The sequence below is a fragment of the Vigna angularis genome, chromosome 4 (genome assembly GCF_016808095.1).
Source record: "Vigna angularis cultivar LongXiaoDou No.4 chromosome 4, ASM1680809v1, whole genome shotgun sequence".
Taxonomy (NCBI): domain Eukaryota; kingdom Viridiplantae; phylum Streptophyta; class Magnoliopsida; order Fabales; family Fabaceae; genus Vigna; species Vigna angularis.
Window position 1 is genome coordinate 1,527,856 of NC_068973.1, and position 20,635 is coordinate 1,548,490.

At 33.0% G+C, this 20,635-nt stretch overlaps 1 protein-coding gene across 6 annotated transcripts; it reads left to right on the top strand.

Moving 5' to 3' along the window:
• The first annotated feature begins 13,238 nt into the window (after positions 1-13,238).
• LOC108321047 (fasciclin-like arabinogalactan protein 4) lies at positions 13,239-19,225 on the top strand. 6 transcript variants are annotated; one of them, XR_008248490.1, is made up of 5 exons: positions 13,239-14,129; positions 14,269-14,797; positions 15,297-15,348; positions 18,075-18,161; positions 18,824-19,225. XR_008248490.1 is itself a non-coding variant. In XM_017552687.2 (4 exons), the coding sequence occupies exons 1-3, from the start codon at positions 13,278-13,280 to the stop codon at positions 15,335-15,337; spliced, it is 1,422 nt and encodes a 473-aa protein (XP_017408176.1). In that variant the 5' UTR covers positions 13,239-13,277; the 3' UTR covers positions 15,338-15,348; positions 18,075-18,383. The 6 variants fall into 6 exon arrangements, 3 of the variants coding, with proteins under 3 accessions (XP_017408176.1, XP_052732733.1, XP_017408175.1); XR_008248491.1 differs by lacking the exon at positions 18,824-19,225 and having other exon boundaries at positions 15,273-15,348; positions 18,075-18,383; XR_008248492.1 differs by lacking the exon at positions 18,824-19,225 and having other exon boundaries at positions 15,273-15,348; positions 18,080-18,383.
• Positions 19,226-20,635: the final 1,410 nt, after the last annotated feature.

A 20,635-nucleotide genomic window follows, 5' to 3' on the forward strand; every position in this document is an offset into this window, starting at 1 on the left:
ATAGCCCAAATGTACTCAAAATCCTTACTTCCCAAAATCACTACCTCACTTCCTCTCAAAGTGACCTAAAACTCTATCAGCTTGTTCAAAACAGTGTATACTTTCCTTACCTTCCACTTGATCACCCCTCCAACAGAATACATACATCAACATACCAATCTCAAATATCATTTCAACCCAACCACATCCACAGTCACGAATTTCCAGCATACAGTTCATACAAAGATCAACACATGTATTGTTCATACAACTCATAGAAAAGATCTAGCTCCCCTTACCTCTTGAAGACTTCCTTGCAAACCTTGAATCAATCTCTTCATTGTGTTCCTCCTCTGCCGTTTCAACCCCTTGCCACAGTGTCCAGCTCTTCCTCCCTTCTTCTTCTTTTCTCCTTCAAGAATCTCTAAAATGAAGAAGTGAATCTCCTTTCTTTGCAGTGGCTTGCCCGTAACCGTCCAATACTCCCTCCAGTTATTTTATTGTGCCTCCATTCCCTCCATTCTCTCTCGGTCTCTCCTTTTCTCCTTCTCAGCAGCTTCCAACTTCTCCTTTCCACCTCTTCAACAGCTGCCCCGTGAAGCCCTTCCCTACCATATCAATCATCAAAGGATGCCCCCACCACCTCAATTATCAACATCCCCTTAAAATATTTAGGTCCTTACACTAATACTCATAACAAATTTTATATATGTATAGAAATAAGATTTTCATCACACCGGAAGAATTAAATTTTTAAATGTAGAATTTGTTAGAAGTAGACTATAAGTCTAATTCAACCTCACAAAATCGATTTGTAGAGTAAGATTTGCACCTACTTATCTCTAGTCGATGTGAGACTTCTACCACACCCCTCTCACGTCAAGGTATATATATCTTGAGCGTGGGATTAGACATTTTTTAACGGGTGGTCCGATAGCGGGTGGAACAATATGTCCAGTAAACAACAATTATCGTTTTGATACCATGTTAGAGGTGGACTTTAAGCATAATTCAACCCCACAAAATCGGCTTATAGGATGAGGTTTGCACCACTTATAAACTATGAATTGGTCTTATCTCTTAGTCGATGTGAGACTTCCAACAAATTAAAACAATATAATAGTAAATAAAATAATTAACTGAAGAAACTTAAATAAAATAAATTTAAATAATTGTAATATTATTTTAAAAAATAAAATTTAAATTAAGTGAATTTCATAGAACCAACAACTGTAAATGTAAATATAAATATAAATAAATAAATATATATATATATATATATATATATATATATATATATATATATATATATATATATATATATATATATATATATATATATATATATATATATATATATAAGTGAGTGAAAAGTGGTGTATGGGCATTTGGCAGAGATATAAGAGAAATAAGTGTAGGTGAAGGAGAGAATAAGAAGGTGGTGGAGTATTGTAAATAGGAGTGCCACGTGGCGGAGTGTGGGGATTATGACCAATTGTAAGAGACAGTCATTGCTTCCGCTTCTATTTGTCTCTATCTCTATCTATGGATGTCCACACTTTTTTAACAAATCATCTTATACATCTAATATTTTTATAATTTCATTCATATTCTTCCCTTCATTTCCTTAGTCAATACTTGTTAAGTGATAGGATATAGATTATTTTGAAAGAATAACAATAGAAAATAGTTGATATAGATGATTTAGGGGTTTTTTATTTATTTATTGAGGAAAGACAAATCTTGTATAAAAAAAATATTTTTTTATTAATATATGACATTTCTTGTTCTTTTAAAAAAAATTAAATACATATAAAATGACACCATACCGATGAAACATCTCGAACAAGGTTAACAAGAACATAAAAAATATTTATATATTTATCTTTGTTTTTATATTTAATTTAAAAACTTTAATATTACAATTTAAAAAATTTAATATTATGAATATTAATAGCGGTGACTAGTCAATACTGAAATCTTTGATATAAAACAAAAAGGAATTAGAATTATACATGCAAGAACGAATTTATTTATCAATACAATTCATAACTAATGTATATTTGAAGGAGAAATTTAAAATAAACTCACACTTACATATTGTAGTCACTAAATCTAAATCTTGGCATTCACTTTTCATGTCGGCTCAGCATATGGGAAACCATTTCGAAGTCGGTTTGATCAATTATTGTAAATAAAAAAAAGTAGGTGAAGTCAGTCACAAACTTAAAAATTAAATTAGTGTATATTTTACATGCATAACTCACTTAAAATTAAAGAAAAATGCTTATAAAATGTAAAAAATATTTATATAAATCATTTTCCACTATTGATTTTAAATAATATAGGATCCACATCAAAATAATATTTTGTATTCAGAAATAATTATAACTAAAAATATTCTTTTTTATATGTTCTCGTCTAAATAAAATTGGCTGTATATTTTATTATTAAGGAAGTACACTATTTTTTAAAGAAGAAAAGAAAAAAGTGATTTGACAGAAAGAAATAAAAAAATATTATTGTACGAATTGTTAAATATTTGATAAAATTTTCACCTTTTACAAAAACCTGAGTTCAAATATTTTAAATAAATGTTTTCTATAATATATATTGTAAACACATGCATGTGTTTACTTTCTTTTATAACAAAAATAAAATAAAATTACAATTATAAAAATAATGTATAGGTAATTTTACAATATAATTATGGATAATTTTTATTTATTTAATTTTAAAAAAATTAAATTTAAGAAAGCTATTATAAAATAAAGTTTATATTTATTTATATATTTTAAATTATTTTTTATTTTTAATTGATATGAAACTTTTAATTTTATATCATATTAAAAATTAAATTTTAAACTTAAATTAATCTCACAATAACTGAAAAACTGTCTGGTAAAATAAAATTTATGTTCCTTTAAATATTTTAAATTAATTTTATCCTTAATTGATATAGAGATTTTAATAAAATTAAAAATAGAAAAAAAGTTAAAACAAAAAAAAAATCTTGCAATAGATTACATAATGAAAAATGAATAGCATTGTTAATTTAAAAATACAGAAAATAGAATATCAAAGTTGATAACTGTTTTAAAATAATGAAACCAAGTATTTTAAAGTTAAAATAATTCGATAATATAAATAGAATTTCTTAAACTCGTCTCATTATTTAAAACACAAACCATATGTCTAAAAACTCTTCCTCTTCTTTCTCTTTCACTTCTTCCTAAGATATCTGACTCTTCGATCATCTGTTTGACGATCAGGAAGTTCTTAGGATATGAGTAATCTCCATTTCTATCAGATCAATTTCTGGTATAGAGCAAGTAAGTTTCGATTCATTTTTCTTTTTCATTATTAGTTCTAGATCATTCGCAATGATCCTTCATCGAATGTGTTTCACAACCTCTTTTCCTAATTCTTTGTTAATCTGAGATCCTATATCACTATTTGGTGATTTGTAGGTGTTTCTAAAGTTCCTTGTGCGGGAAATAAAGGGTATGTGTTCTTAAAAGAAGCTAGTTTAATTAAAGTTTGCTTGATAAATAGGTCATAATCTATGATTGTATGAGAATAATGTGATTGAATTGAGAATTTTAGTATATTGAGTTACTTGAAAATACTGTGTATTGAAGTGAAAATTTATGAAAGTTGGTGTGTAATTCTTATGTTGAGATGTAATGTTATTTTTGGTAACCTAAAATGATGGTTTGAGTGTATTTTAAGTTGTTAAACTATTATAGATCGTTGAGTGGTATTAATTAGAAGCAAGGAGTGTAACATCCCAATTATATAATAATCAATATTATATAATAAGGACATTGACATTCAAATATAGAGAACAGTCGGAATTTTGACGTATAATTAAATGTAATAAATTACAGTCATCCAAATAAAAGGAGTAATAATTTAAACTTAAACAATTGAAAGGATTAAACACTACAAGTGTTCAATCAAGAAATTCTAAGAAGACTATTCTGCAAAATCAATAACCTCCAGCTCTTGCTCCAAGTGAAACTCCGCGACAACATCTGCTCCCATCCAAGTGGATGATCATCGCCAAAGAAACATACCCAAACAGCACATAACAAAAACAATGCAAGGGTGAGCTAGATATAAAAAGCATATTATACAGATAGAACAGTTAAATTCAATGTTATCATACTTAGATTCGTATAAAAGAGCAATTATAGCATGTTCATTAACCATAATTCCACCCACTTACACGACATGCAAAAGTCATCCAAACATGGTAAATTGTCATCTAAAGACTTGTTACTCAACATACCACAATTCCTACTAGACACTCATCCGGATGATACGTTGATGAGCGGTCACGGGAGGTTATGCACTTGTGATGACTTCTACTTTTCCTTACAAATACACTTCCAAAATACTTCATACCATTCACAAGGTTAGTCCCCTCACTATGTCCACACCGGAACATAGACCAGGACTTCCTGCTCCTCTCACCACATAATTCATCCTTCTCTACATGAGACTGGATGATTATTAGAGTATCAGGATAACCTCCAACTACGGGACCCTCAACATCAACATACACACTAATATTATAATTTTATAGAATCTCTCCATGAGATTCATGCCATGCTCATATTCCTCAACTCACATTACACCTCTATGTAACTCTCCCCGTAATAATCATTTCGTGATCAAATGCACAATTTCATATCAACATAAAATACATTTATCACAGTAATCTTATTACATCTCATGCATTCACATATTTTTGTTTTACATGAATTTACCTCAGAGTATATATATATATATATATATATATATATATATATATATATATATATATATATATATATATAAAACACATTGCACACTTAAAATAATAGCAAAAATAACCATGGAACCGAACCCTGTTTACCGAACCCTATTTGGACGATCACTATTCACTGGACACTATTGGACGAACGCTCACTCAAACTGAAGGACGAACGCTACACTTCTATATCCAGGACGAACGCTCAAAGATTAAAACCGAACGCTACACTCACCAGAACGAACGCTCAACAATTTGGACGAACGCTCAACAATTGGACGAACGCTCAACTATTTGGACGAACGTTCAACTATTTGGACGAACGCCAACTATTTGGACGAACGATCATTTATTTGGACGAACGTTCAACTATTTGGACGAACGCCAACTATTTGGACAAACGCCAACTATTTGGACGAACGCCAACTATTTGGACGAACGCCAACTATTTGGACGAACGCCAACTATTTGGACGAACGCTCACTGGGACGAACGCTCACTGGACGAACGCTCGTTGGACGAACGCTCGCTCACACTCGCTCAAAGGCCGAACGCTCAACACTGAATTTAAGGTCGATCGCTAACGGGCACATCCTGGACGTACGCTCACTGCTGAGCAGTCTGGACGAACGCTCGTAGTCTGGACGAACGCTGACGAACGCGGACGAGCGCACAGTTGGACGAACGCGCAAATTAAGGACGAACGCTCGCTCACTGAAATTTAAGGCCGAACGCTCAAGCTGAAGTTAAGGACGAACGCTCGACTTCAGAATTTAAGGCCGAACGCTCAAGCTGAAGTTAAGGACGAATGCTCGACTTCAGAATTTAAGGCCGAACGCTTAGTCGAGCAAATTGGACGAACGTCCAATTTGGTTCGGACGAACGCGCTCCGCAGCCTCTCGCGCTCGAGTGCGACATGGGAGCGGCGTTTCCAGTGCCACTTGCGCCTGGGCGCGACAGTGGGGCGCCCGGCGCGACCTGATGCAGAATGCAGAATTCTGCAGATTTGAGGTCAGAACCTCTCTTACCATTTTCAACCCTTTTGAATTAACTTCTAACACCCTTAATTCATGTTTTATACTAGATTGGACTTACCTAATTGATTATAACCGTTCCTTATTCAATTCTTAAGGGATTCATACTCAATTTCAACTATAAAACACCAATTTTCATAACTTTGATACTCAAAATCCAATTCTACTACTTTACCCTATTTTGATAAATTTGATGGTTCTAACAAGTCATAATACAGTGGGTGAAACTGTTCCAAAGGCTCAATAACACTCTAGACCCCAAATGCTCAAAATCACTAACTCACTTCCTCTCCAAATGACTAAAAAGCTATGAAATTCCAGTTTCCTTCAATTCCAAAGCATACAAGATCACATACATGAATCAACACATCAATTTCAATCCAACCATACATATAACCACAATTTTCCAGCATCCTACTCATGCAACCACTATCAACCTCCAGAAAATCCAACTCCCTTTACCTCTTGAAGACCTCCTTGAATCACTTCCAGAGAGTTTGATCTTCTTCCAAATCTTTAAGAGTTCTTCATTTCTTCTCCCTGCAAGGACTCCCCTCTCACCAGATGTACATCCCAGCTCCTCCTCTTTGCCCTTCTGAATTTGGTGCAACTTCCACGGTGCTCTTTGTACGGCTGGACGGCTGGAAAAATGGAGGGAGGAAGGCTCCCTTCCCTTTTGCTGCTGCCTCTCCCTCACGGCTCTCTCGCTCTGACTCTCACTCCTCTCCCCCTCACTGCCCAAAAAGAACGAAACACACCCCCTCTCCCCCAAAATGATACCCAGCCGCCCCCCCCCTCTCTTTTCTCCCCTTCCTCTCCTGGTCCAATAATGCACCCTTCCCCCCAATCAAACACCCGTGTTTTAAGGAAATGGTGGGTGACCACCGTGTCCCCACCACTCCTGAAATTAAGGGTCTTACAATGAGCATATCTTTGTTATAGATAGTTGAGAATCAACTGATATGTAGTTTAGAATAAAATGTTAGTCATTACTATATATTTGCAATGTTGTTTCAAAGGTATTTTTGGAGGTTTTATAGGTGAAAATCTAAAGGAAGCAAGTCTAATATAAAACAAAACTTTTAGGTCATTTAAAACTTGTTTGAACTTTAAGAATGGTAGAAATATGATGCAAGACTATTTGATAGTTGATAGATTGATTTTAGCTTGGTTTGGAGCTAGTTTTTGGAGTTTTGACTAGTGAAATTTTAAATTAGAAGGTCTGAGTTAAAAGAGATGGTTTGGGGTCTCTTGTTGAGTCATTTATGACTTGTTCAAACCTTTAGTGGCATAATTTGGTGATTTGAAGGTGTAGAATTGAGTTTAGATAGTTAGATTGTTCAAGTTGGCTTGGGGTAGCTATTTTGAGTCAGAAAGGTGTTTTCAAATGTTTCACAATTTCTAGAGGGTCCTAAGAATAAGTTAAACATGTGTAGGAAGTTTTAAAGTTAAGTTTTAGGTGTATCAAGTTCTGATATGGCGTTGAGCGCCTCTGTCGAGGCACCTGAGCACCACTTTCCACTAGCCCTGGCGTTGAGCGCCAATCTTGGGGCACTAAGCGACGAATTCCAGTAGCTAGAGCATGAGTGTCACTTCCTGGACGCTTGAGCGTTACCCTGTAGGTGTTTTATGTGAAGTTTTTGTGATGTTTTGAGATTCCTTGGTGAGTGGTTTCTTATTTTTGATGAATGTTTATTAATTCATATAAATTCTATAAGATGTTTTATGAGGTTTTATTTATGAAGGAAAAGTTGTGAAAAAGAGTTCCATGGAGGAAATTCTTTTTGGTGGTTTCAAGTATCATAAGTATGAATGTAGGAAGGTCAATCTTGGGGTTCATCTTAACACTCTAATGATCATTCATTCTCAAGTAAAGAGGGGTAGACATGTGGTGAAAGTAGCATGAAGTCTTAACCTAGGGGCTTTACCTTAGCCTAAGGTGTTGGTTAACAAATTAACCTTGTGTGGTAACTTGAAATGGGCCAGCTATATCACCACTAAAGTGCATGAGCTGTCATAGATTGACATTCATACTATACTTAAATGATCAGGTTTATGCTTGTGGTGTGATTCTTGAATGTGTGAAGTTCTTGGTTTGAGATGTGTTATATGTTAGAATTTAATTATTATGTGTTTTTTCTATTTATACTAGCTTACTATTTTCTTTATGTTTTGTTGATATTCTTACTTTGATGTATTGACTATAATCATCAAGTGAAGTAAGGAGATGATGACGAAATATTTGTGGAGGAGGTTTTGGAGAGAGGAGCAACAACTAGTGTATATAATTTTGTTCTAGTTGATTTATGTATAAAATTTAATTTATAGTTATATTTTGCATAGATAAAATTTATTTAAACGTGTGATAGCTTTAAATTTGTGAATTTATTTATATATTATAGGCTCCATCAAAATATAATTTTTATATGATATATTAGGTCTGCATTTCTTTCTTTTCCTCTTTGTATGTTGAGAAAGAATTGACGTTAACCAATGTTACTTTTTTTCTATTAAGCTCTTGATAGCTTGTTCGAATTTATTTTAAAACAAAGTTACTTATATTATCTAGAAGAATTTTTAAAAGTATTTAATGATATATTTACAGTTTATTTTAATAATTTGTAACGTTATTCATAAAAGAAATATATAATTTATACTGATTAAAAATAACACATAAAATAATTGCTTAATAAATTAAGTTGTAATATAAAAATACTGAATAATATAATACTGCGGTAGACTCGAGTACCTATCATTATACGGTGTCGTGTTGGGTCCATGTTTCTTTCTTTTCAATCTTTCTACGGTTCTACATTTGGCGAGTCTCTATTATTGTTCTGCCACGTATCATGGCTTGACAAATGTCACGCGAAGGATTGCACACGTGTAACATCTATTCCATCAATCATTATTTTAGTGGGACCTTGTTTAGATTATTACCTTTGATTTTCTTTTGCTTATAATGATTCTTACTACTTTTGTTTTGGTCTGTCACCCACGAACGTGGGAATTTTCTTACACATTTTGCGCATCTTTCGGATTCAATAATCCTAAGATGACACCATGTTTTTGGTTTTGTTGTTGCTAAATATGAATATACTTTTTTTCATAATTTTAAAAATTAAATTAAATTAATTTCTTGTCCTAGATTTAATTAGTGGACATCACATTTTCCTTGAATTTTCATTAATTTTTGTAAATTTAGATATTCACTTTTGAGTATTAGAAGAAAAAGAAAACAGAGCAAACCGCCTTAGACATTGCATATGATATATTTTATCCGTTTTTGGGATAAGTCTAACTTGTTGAGCGTAAACATCTCATACGAACATTCAATTATGTACAAATTTTGTTGTTTTTGAAAATTGTTGCATCAGATCATGTGCTTCCAAGTAGTTAAAACTTAGCTTCTCTTTTAAGGGACATTACATAGATTCATGCTTTTTACACATGCCATGCAGCGTTAGGAATTTTAGGTGATTTAATAGTTTTATATTGAATGTAAAAATTAATAAGTATAAATATCCATGTATTTATTGTTTTAATGTTTTTTATTTGAAAGTGATATTCTAATTTTTTATATAGATTTATTAGTGTCAATTTTTTATTTTATAAAAACTCAATAATATTAAATTTTAAGGGTAAATTGGATTATGCCAATTCTTTCTCAGGGCCTTGGGGAAGAAATAAAGGGCTAAATGTTAGGGAGGACATCACTCTATTGCTTCCTGCACCACCATATTTTTTAAATATTTTTAAATTACTTTTTATATTTTAAAATATCTTACATTCCATATCTTTTTTTAATGATGGTCGATATTCGTTAAAAAAAAAATACTTCAACAAATATGTCCGTTAATGTTTTTCTCTTTTAATTTTTAGTTTATTAATTTATTGTATTTTAAATTAATATATAAATATTATTTAATTTTTTTAAAATTTATTACATAATTATATATAAATTAATTTTATTTTATTTAATAAAATAATTTTTATTAATATAATTTATATAGTATTTTTAATTAATTAATATAATATTTTTTATATTATTAATTGAACGGATAATGTGTTTTTTTTAGTTTATTAATTTATTATATTTTAAATTAATACATTAATATTATTTAATTTTATTTTAAATTTATTACATAATTATATATAAATTAATTTTATTTTATTTAATAAAATAATAATTATTAATTTAATTTATATATTATTATTTAATTAATTATTATAATATTTTTCATATTATTAGTTAAACGGATGTGACCACATCCGTTAAGGTTTTTTTATTTTTTTTTATTTTCTAGTTTACGGATGTGGTCACTCCATTGACGGATATCAACATCCGTTGAAAGTGAAACAGATGTTGACATCTATTGAAGGTGAAACGGATGTTGATATTCATTCTATTAAAAGAAAAAATTAGGTATGAAACGGTGCATGAAACATTTGGTGGTGGTAGAGTGAGCAACACTCAAGGTTGGTTGGAAAAATGGATTGAGCCATTGTTTGTTCAATATGTTCTTTTTACACCCCCGTAATTTCTTAATCTTCCTGTTGAAATATACGTAATTATGGCCATCTCAGCACCTAGTTGTCAATTGTTTTTGTGCCCAAATTCCTATGTTTTTGTAGCTTATAAAGTTATCAAAATGGGCTCTTTGTTTTGTTGTCTAAAGGAAACTTCTTAATACACCTCCCTTTTACTTCCTGCATCCCGTAAATTATAATATTCCGATTTCATTGTTTATTAAAAATCTTAAATTTTCTTCTTCATTTATTTTCTGAGCGCCGGACTGACCTGCACTTCCTTCCATCCACGCTTTGTAGTTGGCCTTATGAAATTGCAGAATGTTAAGAAATGAAGGGAAAATTTGCTCCATTTTGTTCAAGTTATTTATAAACGAAATTTGGATTCAATGTTAGATTTTATAGTTGAGTTTACTTTTTGAGTTGAATGCTTTGTTCACAAATTTTTCTCTCCTAATCCTAACTCTATGCTCTAAATGATTTCACAATAATTCACGTTTATTTATCATGTTTTCCCTTTGTAGATAATGTTTCTTTTTTCTTCTTCTAACACTTTTCTTTTCATGTAATATTTAAGATTTTTGTTTCCAAGGATTAGAGTTTTATGTAAGATTTTTTAATGTAAGTGTTACTATGAGCTCATTGCCGACCGAACGGTAAAGGTACAGGAGAGTTTCTACGTTACTTTGGGCTCATATACTACCGGTCGATTAGGATAACATACGACCCTAAGGAACCGAATGGTCAACATGCAAGAAAGAACCTCTCAGTCGTTCGGTTCTGACAACCGTTTAGCAGAGTTAATGCACAAATAAATGTGATAATGACTACTGTTAAACAATTAAGGTTTGCATTAATGACCATTAAGAGGTAAATTAATTGGTAAGATTCTTTTAAACTCTATAAAGAAGAGTTTAATTTTTTATTTAACAGACAAGTTTTGTTTTCTCCTATGGATATTTTACATAGTGATATAGCTAATGATTCTTCTTTAGATTAATTTAAGTGCCATTATATTGTGTCTTGTATTCAAGAAATCACATAATAGTCATCTTAAAGAGAAATATTGTATATGTAACACTTAATAGTTCGTATGAACTTCTGATGAAAGTTTTGCCAAAGAAATCACTTGTATGCAAGGAAATGAATAATTCAAGAATCTATTTACGTGAAAAATTCTCTTAATCTTATAGAGAAAATATTAAGTATTTATTCATTTTTTTAGTCCACACTGGTTTAAAATTATATATATTTTATTTATTTACGTGAGTAGTCATAAGATTTTTTCTTTTAAGATATTTTATAAAAGAATACAAATAAAAAATAAGATTTTGCATCTCAAGTATCGAAAGTGGTTATAACATTAAATTTGAAAATGTAGATTTCATAATATTAGGTGAGAATAGTTATATTTTTCGTAACTTTTTTTATATGAACATTTCAACAATGTAAAAGTTTGAACAAAATGAGATAGTTTAAAAGAAAAAGAAAAGTCTACAAATTACGACATTGTTGAATGAAAACTTTATCAAAATAGTATCAAGCAAAGACAATAAACATTATTTATCCACTAAAAATATTCATGTTAGTAAAATGTAACCGGCATCTCAAAAATCGGATATAATCTCATGTATAGACAAACCATTATTTATTTAACTTTATTTTTTAATCTATGCAACTAACTTGAAGTGTATTTGTATTATTTATCCAAGTCACAAGGTTTTCAATATCTTCTTTTATCCACATTTTTCATCGTTTAATATCAGTCGTTAAAGTCTAAGTTTAACCTTTTTAATCATCTTCGTAAGAGTTTTATAAAGACACAAACTTAAACTTATTATTATTATTATTATTATTATTTATGTTTTCTCTTGTCTTACATTCCTATCGATTGCACCATTCGTATTCTGATTTACATCCTAGACTTGATATATAGGAAAACACTTTATTCCCAGCTATAAATTACTATATTTCAAATGCATCCTTTTTCTTTGGATTATTGCCCCAATAGGTATGAAGTGACAATATTTCCTAATAATGGTTCAATGCCACCAACCTTCTCTAATTACAACCAAATCCTTTGCCAAACCCAAAATCAATAACAGCAATACAAATTTGATAAATTTATATGAATAAAAAAAAACTATTTCAATGTATATCTCGTAAATAAATATTAAACAATTACTTATTTTAAAATTACTTTTTCAATTTTAACGAACCACATTCGTAGTAGGATTCATTAATATTTTTTAAGAAATATTCATTAAATATGTTCTAAATTTAAATTTAACATTATATTTTAAACGTTAATAAGTGATGGGAAGGAGAAATAAAAAAAAAAACTTATAAGTAGTACAATTACTATTTTTAAAATTAATGTCTTTAAAGATGACAGTAGTTAACAAGAATGTTTTTATAGGAAAAAAAGTTGGAATGTTTTTTGGGGTAACAATGAATCATTATTGGTCTGTGGGGTTGAGCTGTTTTCAAAAGCAAGAAAGGTTGACAAGGGTCGGATTTTGTAGTCAGAGATTTTCCATAAACGTATACGCTTATCAAATGATTTTAAATTAATGCTAATCTAACTTAACCATTTTTAATTAGCAGCTAGTTTAAGAAAGAGCTTGTAGATTTAAAAATTGAAAACAGAAAATTGAAAACTAGTTGTAATTATGTTTGGTAGTATTGAAGGGGCAGTTATCATAAATTTGGTTGAATAGATCGCAGAAAGAAAGATAGAAATTATTAACATTGATTGATGGGTTGAAGAGAGAGAAAACAGAGAAGAGGAAGAAGATGGTATATGTGATAATAATAATAATAATAATAATAATAATAATAATAATAATAATAATAATGGAAGCAAAAACATAAACAATCCACATCATGATTGCATCACTTCTCCAGTGCTCATCTCATCATTCACAGCTTGCAATATGCAATTTGCATGCTCACACACTCACAACCTCACTTCACTCTCTCATCTCAATTCAATTCAACTCAACACGACACAGAACAGAACACAACAAACAAAACAACCACTAACTAACACCGCAGACCACCGTCCAATTCTCAATCCGGCAACACTGCTCAACACAATGCGTTCTCGATCTCACCATGGAATTTCGATTACCCAAAATGCCCTCGCCCTGCTTTATTTATTCTGCATCCTCACCAACCCACCTGCGTCCACGGCTCTCAACTTCACCGCGCTGCTCTCCACCGTCCCGGACCTCTCCCAATTCACCGCGCTCCTCGCCTCCGCGACGCCTATAACGGCGGATCTCTCCGACCGCTCCTCCCTCTCCATCCTCGCCGTCCCCAACGCCTTTCTCGCCGCCGATGACCACCTCGCCCGCCACCACCTCTCCCCCGCCGCCCTTGCTGATGTCCTACGCTACCACGTCCTCCTCCAGTTCCTCTCCTGGTCTGACCTCCGCGCCCTCCCCTCCTCCGGGAAACTCGTCACCACGCTCCTCCAGACAACCGGACGCGCTACCGACAACTTCGGCTCCGTGAACCTCACGCGCGACCCCCAATCCGGCCTCGTCTCGATCCGCTCCCCCGCCCCTTACTCCCCCTCAAACGTCACCGTTTTGTCCCTCGTCAAAACCCTACCCTACAATGTCACCATCTTCGCCGTCAATTCCCTCCTCATTCCCTACGGCCTCGACCTCATGGCGTCCGAAACCCGCCCCAACATCGTCCTCAACATCACCAAAGCTCTAATCGACGGCCACAACTTCAACGTCGCCGCCTCAATGCTCGCGGCCTCCGGCGTAGTTCAGGTAGTGTTGGTGATTCAGATACTGAGTTTGAATTTTATTAGCTAGTTTTATGTTACGATGTTACTGATGTGAGGCTCTCTATCATATATACATTATTTAGACTTTGACATTTGACTAACTGTTTAATTTCCAATTTTAGGAATTTGAGGCTGATGAGGGTGGTGCTGGAATCACTCTTTTCGTACCGGTGGATGATGCCTTTGCTGATCTTCCACCCTCTGTGGCCCTTCAGTCTCTACCTGCAGATAAAAAAGGGGTGGTTCTTAAATTCCATGTCCTCCATTCCTATTACCCTCTTGGCTCGCTTGAATCGGTTGTTAACCCCTTCCAACCCACCCTCGCCACTGAGGCCATGGGTGCTGGTAGTTTCACACTCAACATTTCGCGTGTGAATGGCTCTGTTGCCATCAACACCGGCATTGTACAGGCCTCAGTCACGCAGACCGTCTTTGATCAGAACCCTGTTGCCATTTTTGGGGTTTCCAAGGTTCTCTTGCCGAGGGAGATTTTTGGCAGGAATCCTACTGTCACTGCCAAGCCTATTGAAGGTGCTCCTCCGCCAGATGAGGATGCGCTGTCACCAGAGAATTCGCCGGGATTAGATGGACAGCCCTCGCATCTATCATCACCGCCGGGGTTTCGCGAAGATGTGCGGTCACATGGTGGTGGTATAGGATTGTCCTTTGCTGTTGTTTTTTGCTGTATAGGATTGTATCTTGTGGTATAGAATTATTTATTATTATTTTTTTTGTGGGGTTTCGTTTTAATTTTCTCCACCTTCTTCTGTACACGGTTAATTGCATTATTAGGTTGCAAATGCAGCCTTTTTTCATTTCTTTTTCTTGCTTTTTTGTTATCTTCATTTTTACTATTTATTATAAAATTTTCGATTGTGACATTGATCTAATAATTAGTGTAATTAATTTAGGAGGTCAATGTTGTTTTTCTGCTTTTATCGTTTCCTCCCTTGTATTTTGATATACACAGTACACTGCAATTTCAATTTTTGTAAGTTGTAGTTGAATAAGCCTTATCATCTTGTTTTAGACAATCCTCAGGATTTGGTTGACTGCGACTTTTTCTATTGTTATCAAAACCCTTTTACATTCGAGTGATCTTATGCTGATAGGGTGTGCCTTGCAGAGTAGCTAATTTCGTTTGGTACAGGAGTTTGTGGTGGTTGCTTCTTACTGTTATCTTACACCTAGATGACCGTCAGGTAGTTCTTTCTTTTTAAACTACAATTGAGGATTACATGTTCAGTAGTAGCCTTGACCTGCAATCTACGTGCAAATAATACAAAATAGCATCATACAGTGGAAGTTACATCATATTATTATTTGTTAGAAGAGAAATAGTTAATTTGATGTCAACAATTTTGTAATTGTTGGATTTTATCTGCCGAATGCATTGCATTTATTTCTAGCTTTTCAGAATTTAGGGAATTTCTTGCTGTAGCTTTGTGTTATAGTATGAGCTGTGCTTAGCATTTGCTAGTGCTCTGTTTACACTATACAGGAATGACTTTTCTTGTTTTTACGACTTAATGGTTAATCGTAATCTGTTTAAAAATACATAATTGCAATGACCCAGTTTCAAGTAGATTGGTCAATTGTGTATTAGATGCTTGAATAGAATTGACGTGTTATGGCACTCGAAACTGATCACATTTATATTATGCTGCTAGTTTTATCTGTTGTCGTTGAACGCATTACATGTTCTTCTTGACCACTGATTCAATGTTCTGATTGAATTGATTTATGGTCTTCATTGTTTGCTATTTTGCAAGTACTGTAGAACTGGGGCTAATAAACTGGTCTGAGTTAAGACTATAGAATATGAATAAGTTTAGAGAGTTGTGCCGCAAACTTGTTGCTAGTAAAGATCTAAGATTGCTAGATTCATACAATGCAAACACAATTTTGAAGATTCTTAATATGCATGAAGTTACCCTCGTACTTATTTAGATCTCGAGAGCCATTGTGGATGATATAGTCCTGGTGGTGTAAGTTTGGTTTTAAAAGGATCTAAGGAGCATTTTTGACTTAGCCTTTTGTGGGAGAGATTAATCTATTAGGGGTTTCATTTGCCTTCTATAAACCTTTTTAATTTATATTTTTACTCCTGTCATAAAACTTGAATGTAGTTGTCTTATCTGCTCATGCTAAAGCCAAATGTCCTATCACTGTCATTTTATTTGTATCTGGTTAATTTCCACCTAGTTCAAAAATTGAGTGGAGAAATAGTTAAAATGTAGGATTTGATGTGCAAAACCCAGAATGCCAAATGTCCTACCACCCTCGTCTTAGACAGTTGGGATCACCATATGCCTAACGATTCTGTGGGCTATAACTAGTATTGATAGGCCATTTATTTGTATGTCGGTTGGCTTACGCCCAGTACAAAAATAAGGGAGAGAAATAGAAGAAAGACGCAAATGTGAAACATTTTTAGATTACGCTTTTCTATGCCATTGGTGCAAAACTCAATTTAGCTAACCTCACCAAGTTGAAAAGGCTTTAGTTATTGGTGCAAAACCCAATCAAATTCTTCCCTCAATTGTATATTTTTGGTTCTTTTAGACTAGGATTTGCTTCTTTATATTTTGGGTTGCTTCATCTACTGCAAAACAAGGGAAGTATTGTTTGATACTACATATAAAGTGTTGATGATCTTCTGCTCCCTTTCTTTTGTTCTTTGTGTTGTCATGGAAATATGCGGTAATATCACGTGTGTTGGTGGTGGTTTTGGTTAGATCTAGGTCACTTGTCTTAAGATTGATCATTCTTCAATTGATAGGGATGTTCTACATTTTTTGGAGTTTACTTTCCTTGTGAGTGTAACACTACATAAGTCTGTTTCAAATTTCAAACAAAACAAAAATCTACTCGTTCGTCAAGAGTGCATTTGCCACATCATACTCAGGAAGTCAAATTCATAAATGACTCCTAGGATACGGGTGATAATTACTAGTTTGCTTGTTCAAATATCAGTAAGATTAGCTTTGCCTATTGTTAAAAGTAGCTGTATTTGGTGGTTGATATCTAAGCTGGGTACAGCTGGAGTTAGCGTTGTCATTGTCTTAGGACCAGGAACGACACTTTGTGGACTTTATGGTCAGGATAAAGATACTGAAAAGTGACAACTACATAGATCAGATTGAGCAGAACCATGACTTTTAATAAGTTTATATGTACGATTGTATACTGTGATGGATGATAATAGAAGTGGAGTAAATTTTTAAACTAGACTCCAAGACTTTTATAATTTTATTTTCCGACTTTACATTTTGTTTTTTATTTTAGATCTTGATTTTAGGAAGCCAGAAATTAAAGTGATTGATCACATAATCAGTGACCACTATTAAGGATATGATTAGACACAAGAATGAGATACATGATATATAAGGGAAATGCCAAAGTCTAATTGGAGCATCTTAATGATACTAGTAGGTACAAGGATGTTATCATTGTACATCAAGTACGGATTTGGATCTATGTTGTGGAAGTTATCTATTTCAACTTCCTCTGTTTGTTTTAAAGCTAGAAAAATTCAATCACTGTACTTTTTTATTGATCAGTTTTAGATTAATTTAGTCATATATTAATCAAAGTTAAGGAATAAATTAATTTTATGAAATTAAATTCCAACTAGAGGTAATGTATCTTTTAGTTGGCATCCATTGAATAAAGATGTAGCATTATATATCAGTAATGAATGATGGGTCAGCATTGGGCCACTTCCAAAAATCAGAGGAGTGGAGTGCATTTGCACTTGTTTATTCTGATGTCTATTAAAAACTTGAGAATGGTAGTTTTGATATTTAATATATTTTCCAATTCCATTTCCTGGGTTGGCAGTTATTATGGGCCGTATTATATGGTCCTTCTCTTTTTATGGTTATTTACTATGTCTTTCTTTTGGATGTACATGCCCTGTCTGAAGAGAAGGGAGGAAAGCTGACAAAGCAGTTACAGCATTAATTATGTGTGGACTTCAACCCTTTCAATGCAGTTCATACGTGCTCTTCAAGTAAGGAAACCCAGTGGGGCTGCTTCGCGTACTTTCTGCATCCAGCTTTTGCTCCTCCTTTTCAACCTCACCATTTACAAACAAGAACAAATATGTCATCATTTTTTCTTCGTAGACCATGGGTCTTTTTTTTTTTTTAATTGGAGAGAAGGGTCAGTATTTTTGTTTTTAATTTCTTGAAAGGTATGTTTTCAATAAAATAAATAGATTTCTATTTTCTTATTTCTTTAAATGGACAGCTTTATGTTGTTTTAACAAGTTAATCCTATTTCTTAAATAAGAGGTTTTTTTAAAAAAGTACCTTTTAAGTTTAAACAAACTGGTCCAATATCATCGAGTTAACCAAGATTACTATGGATGACACAGCTAAGTGTTTTGTGCAGTTCTACATCCATGATTTAAACTTGAAAGTTCTGTTTAGTTGAAACAATCTTATACCAGTTGAACACGTTCTTGGTAGTAATATGCCATAAATTTAACTGCTACTTCACCTAGATGATCCCATATTGATCCCCTCACATCCACAAAGGTGTGACACAGGATTGTAATTTTGGTTCTTTAAGCAAATGACAAGGTTTGTTCTTTGGTTATGCAAATAGAGTAGCACCTGTAAGTTATATTCTACTTTACCTGGAGATTAGTTCAATAGTTTTCTGCTGTAGAAAATACTGATGGGCCCAATCCTCGATCTAAGAGAAAAATACTGGTCCCCTGGTTGCGGCTTGGAACATGGACGTTCGTGATCAGTAGCTGGACTTGTCTCGGGAGTGCACCTGGGCCCTTGCTGGCTGGCTCGGCTATATGCATTGGTGAGGTAACTGTAAACTCACTCCAGTATCCAAGACAAACCATGCAGTAAGATACAATGTTTAGATTAAAAAGCTAACAAATTACGTGATATCTTGCGGAGAGGGAAGCGATAATGATTGCAACACATGTTCATTGTGCTATGTCTCGATAATAAGGTAATCTAGAATGTGACTTATGGAATTTGGCTTTAAATTTCGTGTTGATCCTCTTTGAAATTCAACTGAGTTGGTTCTAGTCGAAGGTCTGCACAGTCAGCTTTTGAACACAGATCGATCGAGTAAGTTCGTATTAATTGAGTTAGTTTGGTTGAAAATGTAATTTAGTTGATGGTTTGTTGAGTTTGTCTCGAGTCGGCTTCGGATAATTTGTCAAAGTGGACATCAATTAATAGTTCACTAAAGTTAGTCTCAGTTGAATGTTGGATTATGTTGACTCCAATCAAAAGACCAAATTATAATCTAAAATTGAGTCGAATTAATCGTAGCTTAAGGTTAAGTTAAGTTAACCTAAACTAAATGGTTCAATTGAGTTGATATAAGTTGAGTTAACATAACCCATATCTAATTGATTTAATAATTAAGTTTATTGGATTGATCTTATTGAATTTAATTTCATTGATAAAGTAGATTAAATCTAATTTTATTCTAATTTAAATTATATTGAAAAAAAATTCAAATATAGCCTATCTAGTTAAAATAGATATAAATTTTAATCCAAATTTATTTTAACTGCAGCAACTAAATTTAGATTTTAGATCCAAATCATTTTATTGGATTTAGTTGATATTAACAAATTCAATCCATACCCACCTTTAATACTAAGGTGTTGCTTATATATCTAATTATATATTTAAAAAACGATATTTTTCATGTTCAAAAAATAACACAAGGTTGATACTGATCCATATAATATTTTGTGTGGATATTTTAATCCTGGAACTTTTTTTTTATCTCAATCCATGTAAGTTGAGCCAAATTTACAGTTCAAAGTTAGTCTTGATAATAAGGTCTACTTATGGAATTGGGCTCTGAAAAAAACAGAAAACGAAAGAGTAGATGATGGGAGTAGCTAGGCAGATTGGTACTAGCAAGTAGCAAGAACTAGCTTGGTCACATCCAGGTACAGTCCAGCTTGTAAGATGATTCAATGAGAGCGATTGAGAATGACCTCCTTTGTGGTCCTCTACGCTAAACCCAAAACCTGCAAATTGGGTTACCCTTACCTGAATTTTCAGAGTTTGTAGTAGTTTTTCGATTTAGAAATATGTCAAATAAATTCTTGAAATTCATATTTATTAATCATGTTAATTCTTCTCGTAAACTCCGTTGCAAGGGTTAAACCTGTTAATTCGTTGACAGTAATAAATTTGTTTAAATTTAGTAGATAGCATCCAAGTTTATATCTATACAAAATTTGATCCATTAAGTTGGGAAATTTGAATAATGAATATACCTACCTCAAGAAGTATGTTGCCATTGTCAACACGATGGTGTTACAAAAATTAGTCCCTTCTCTAAGTAACGTGATTTTTCACAATCGCTATAATGCCATTTATTTTAGACCACCGTACTATACTTTATTAGCATTCTCTACGATGATATGTCTAGTTTTCAGAATGTTTATCCCCTCTAGAAGAATTATTTCTTATGAACTTGCATTTAATA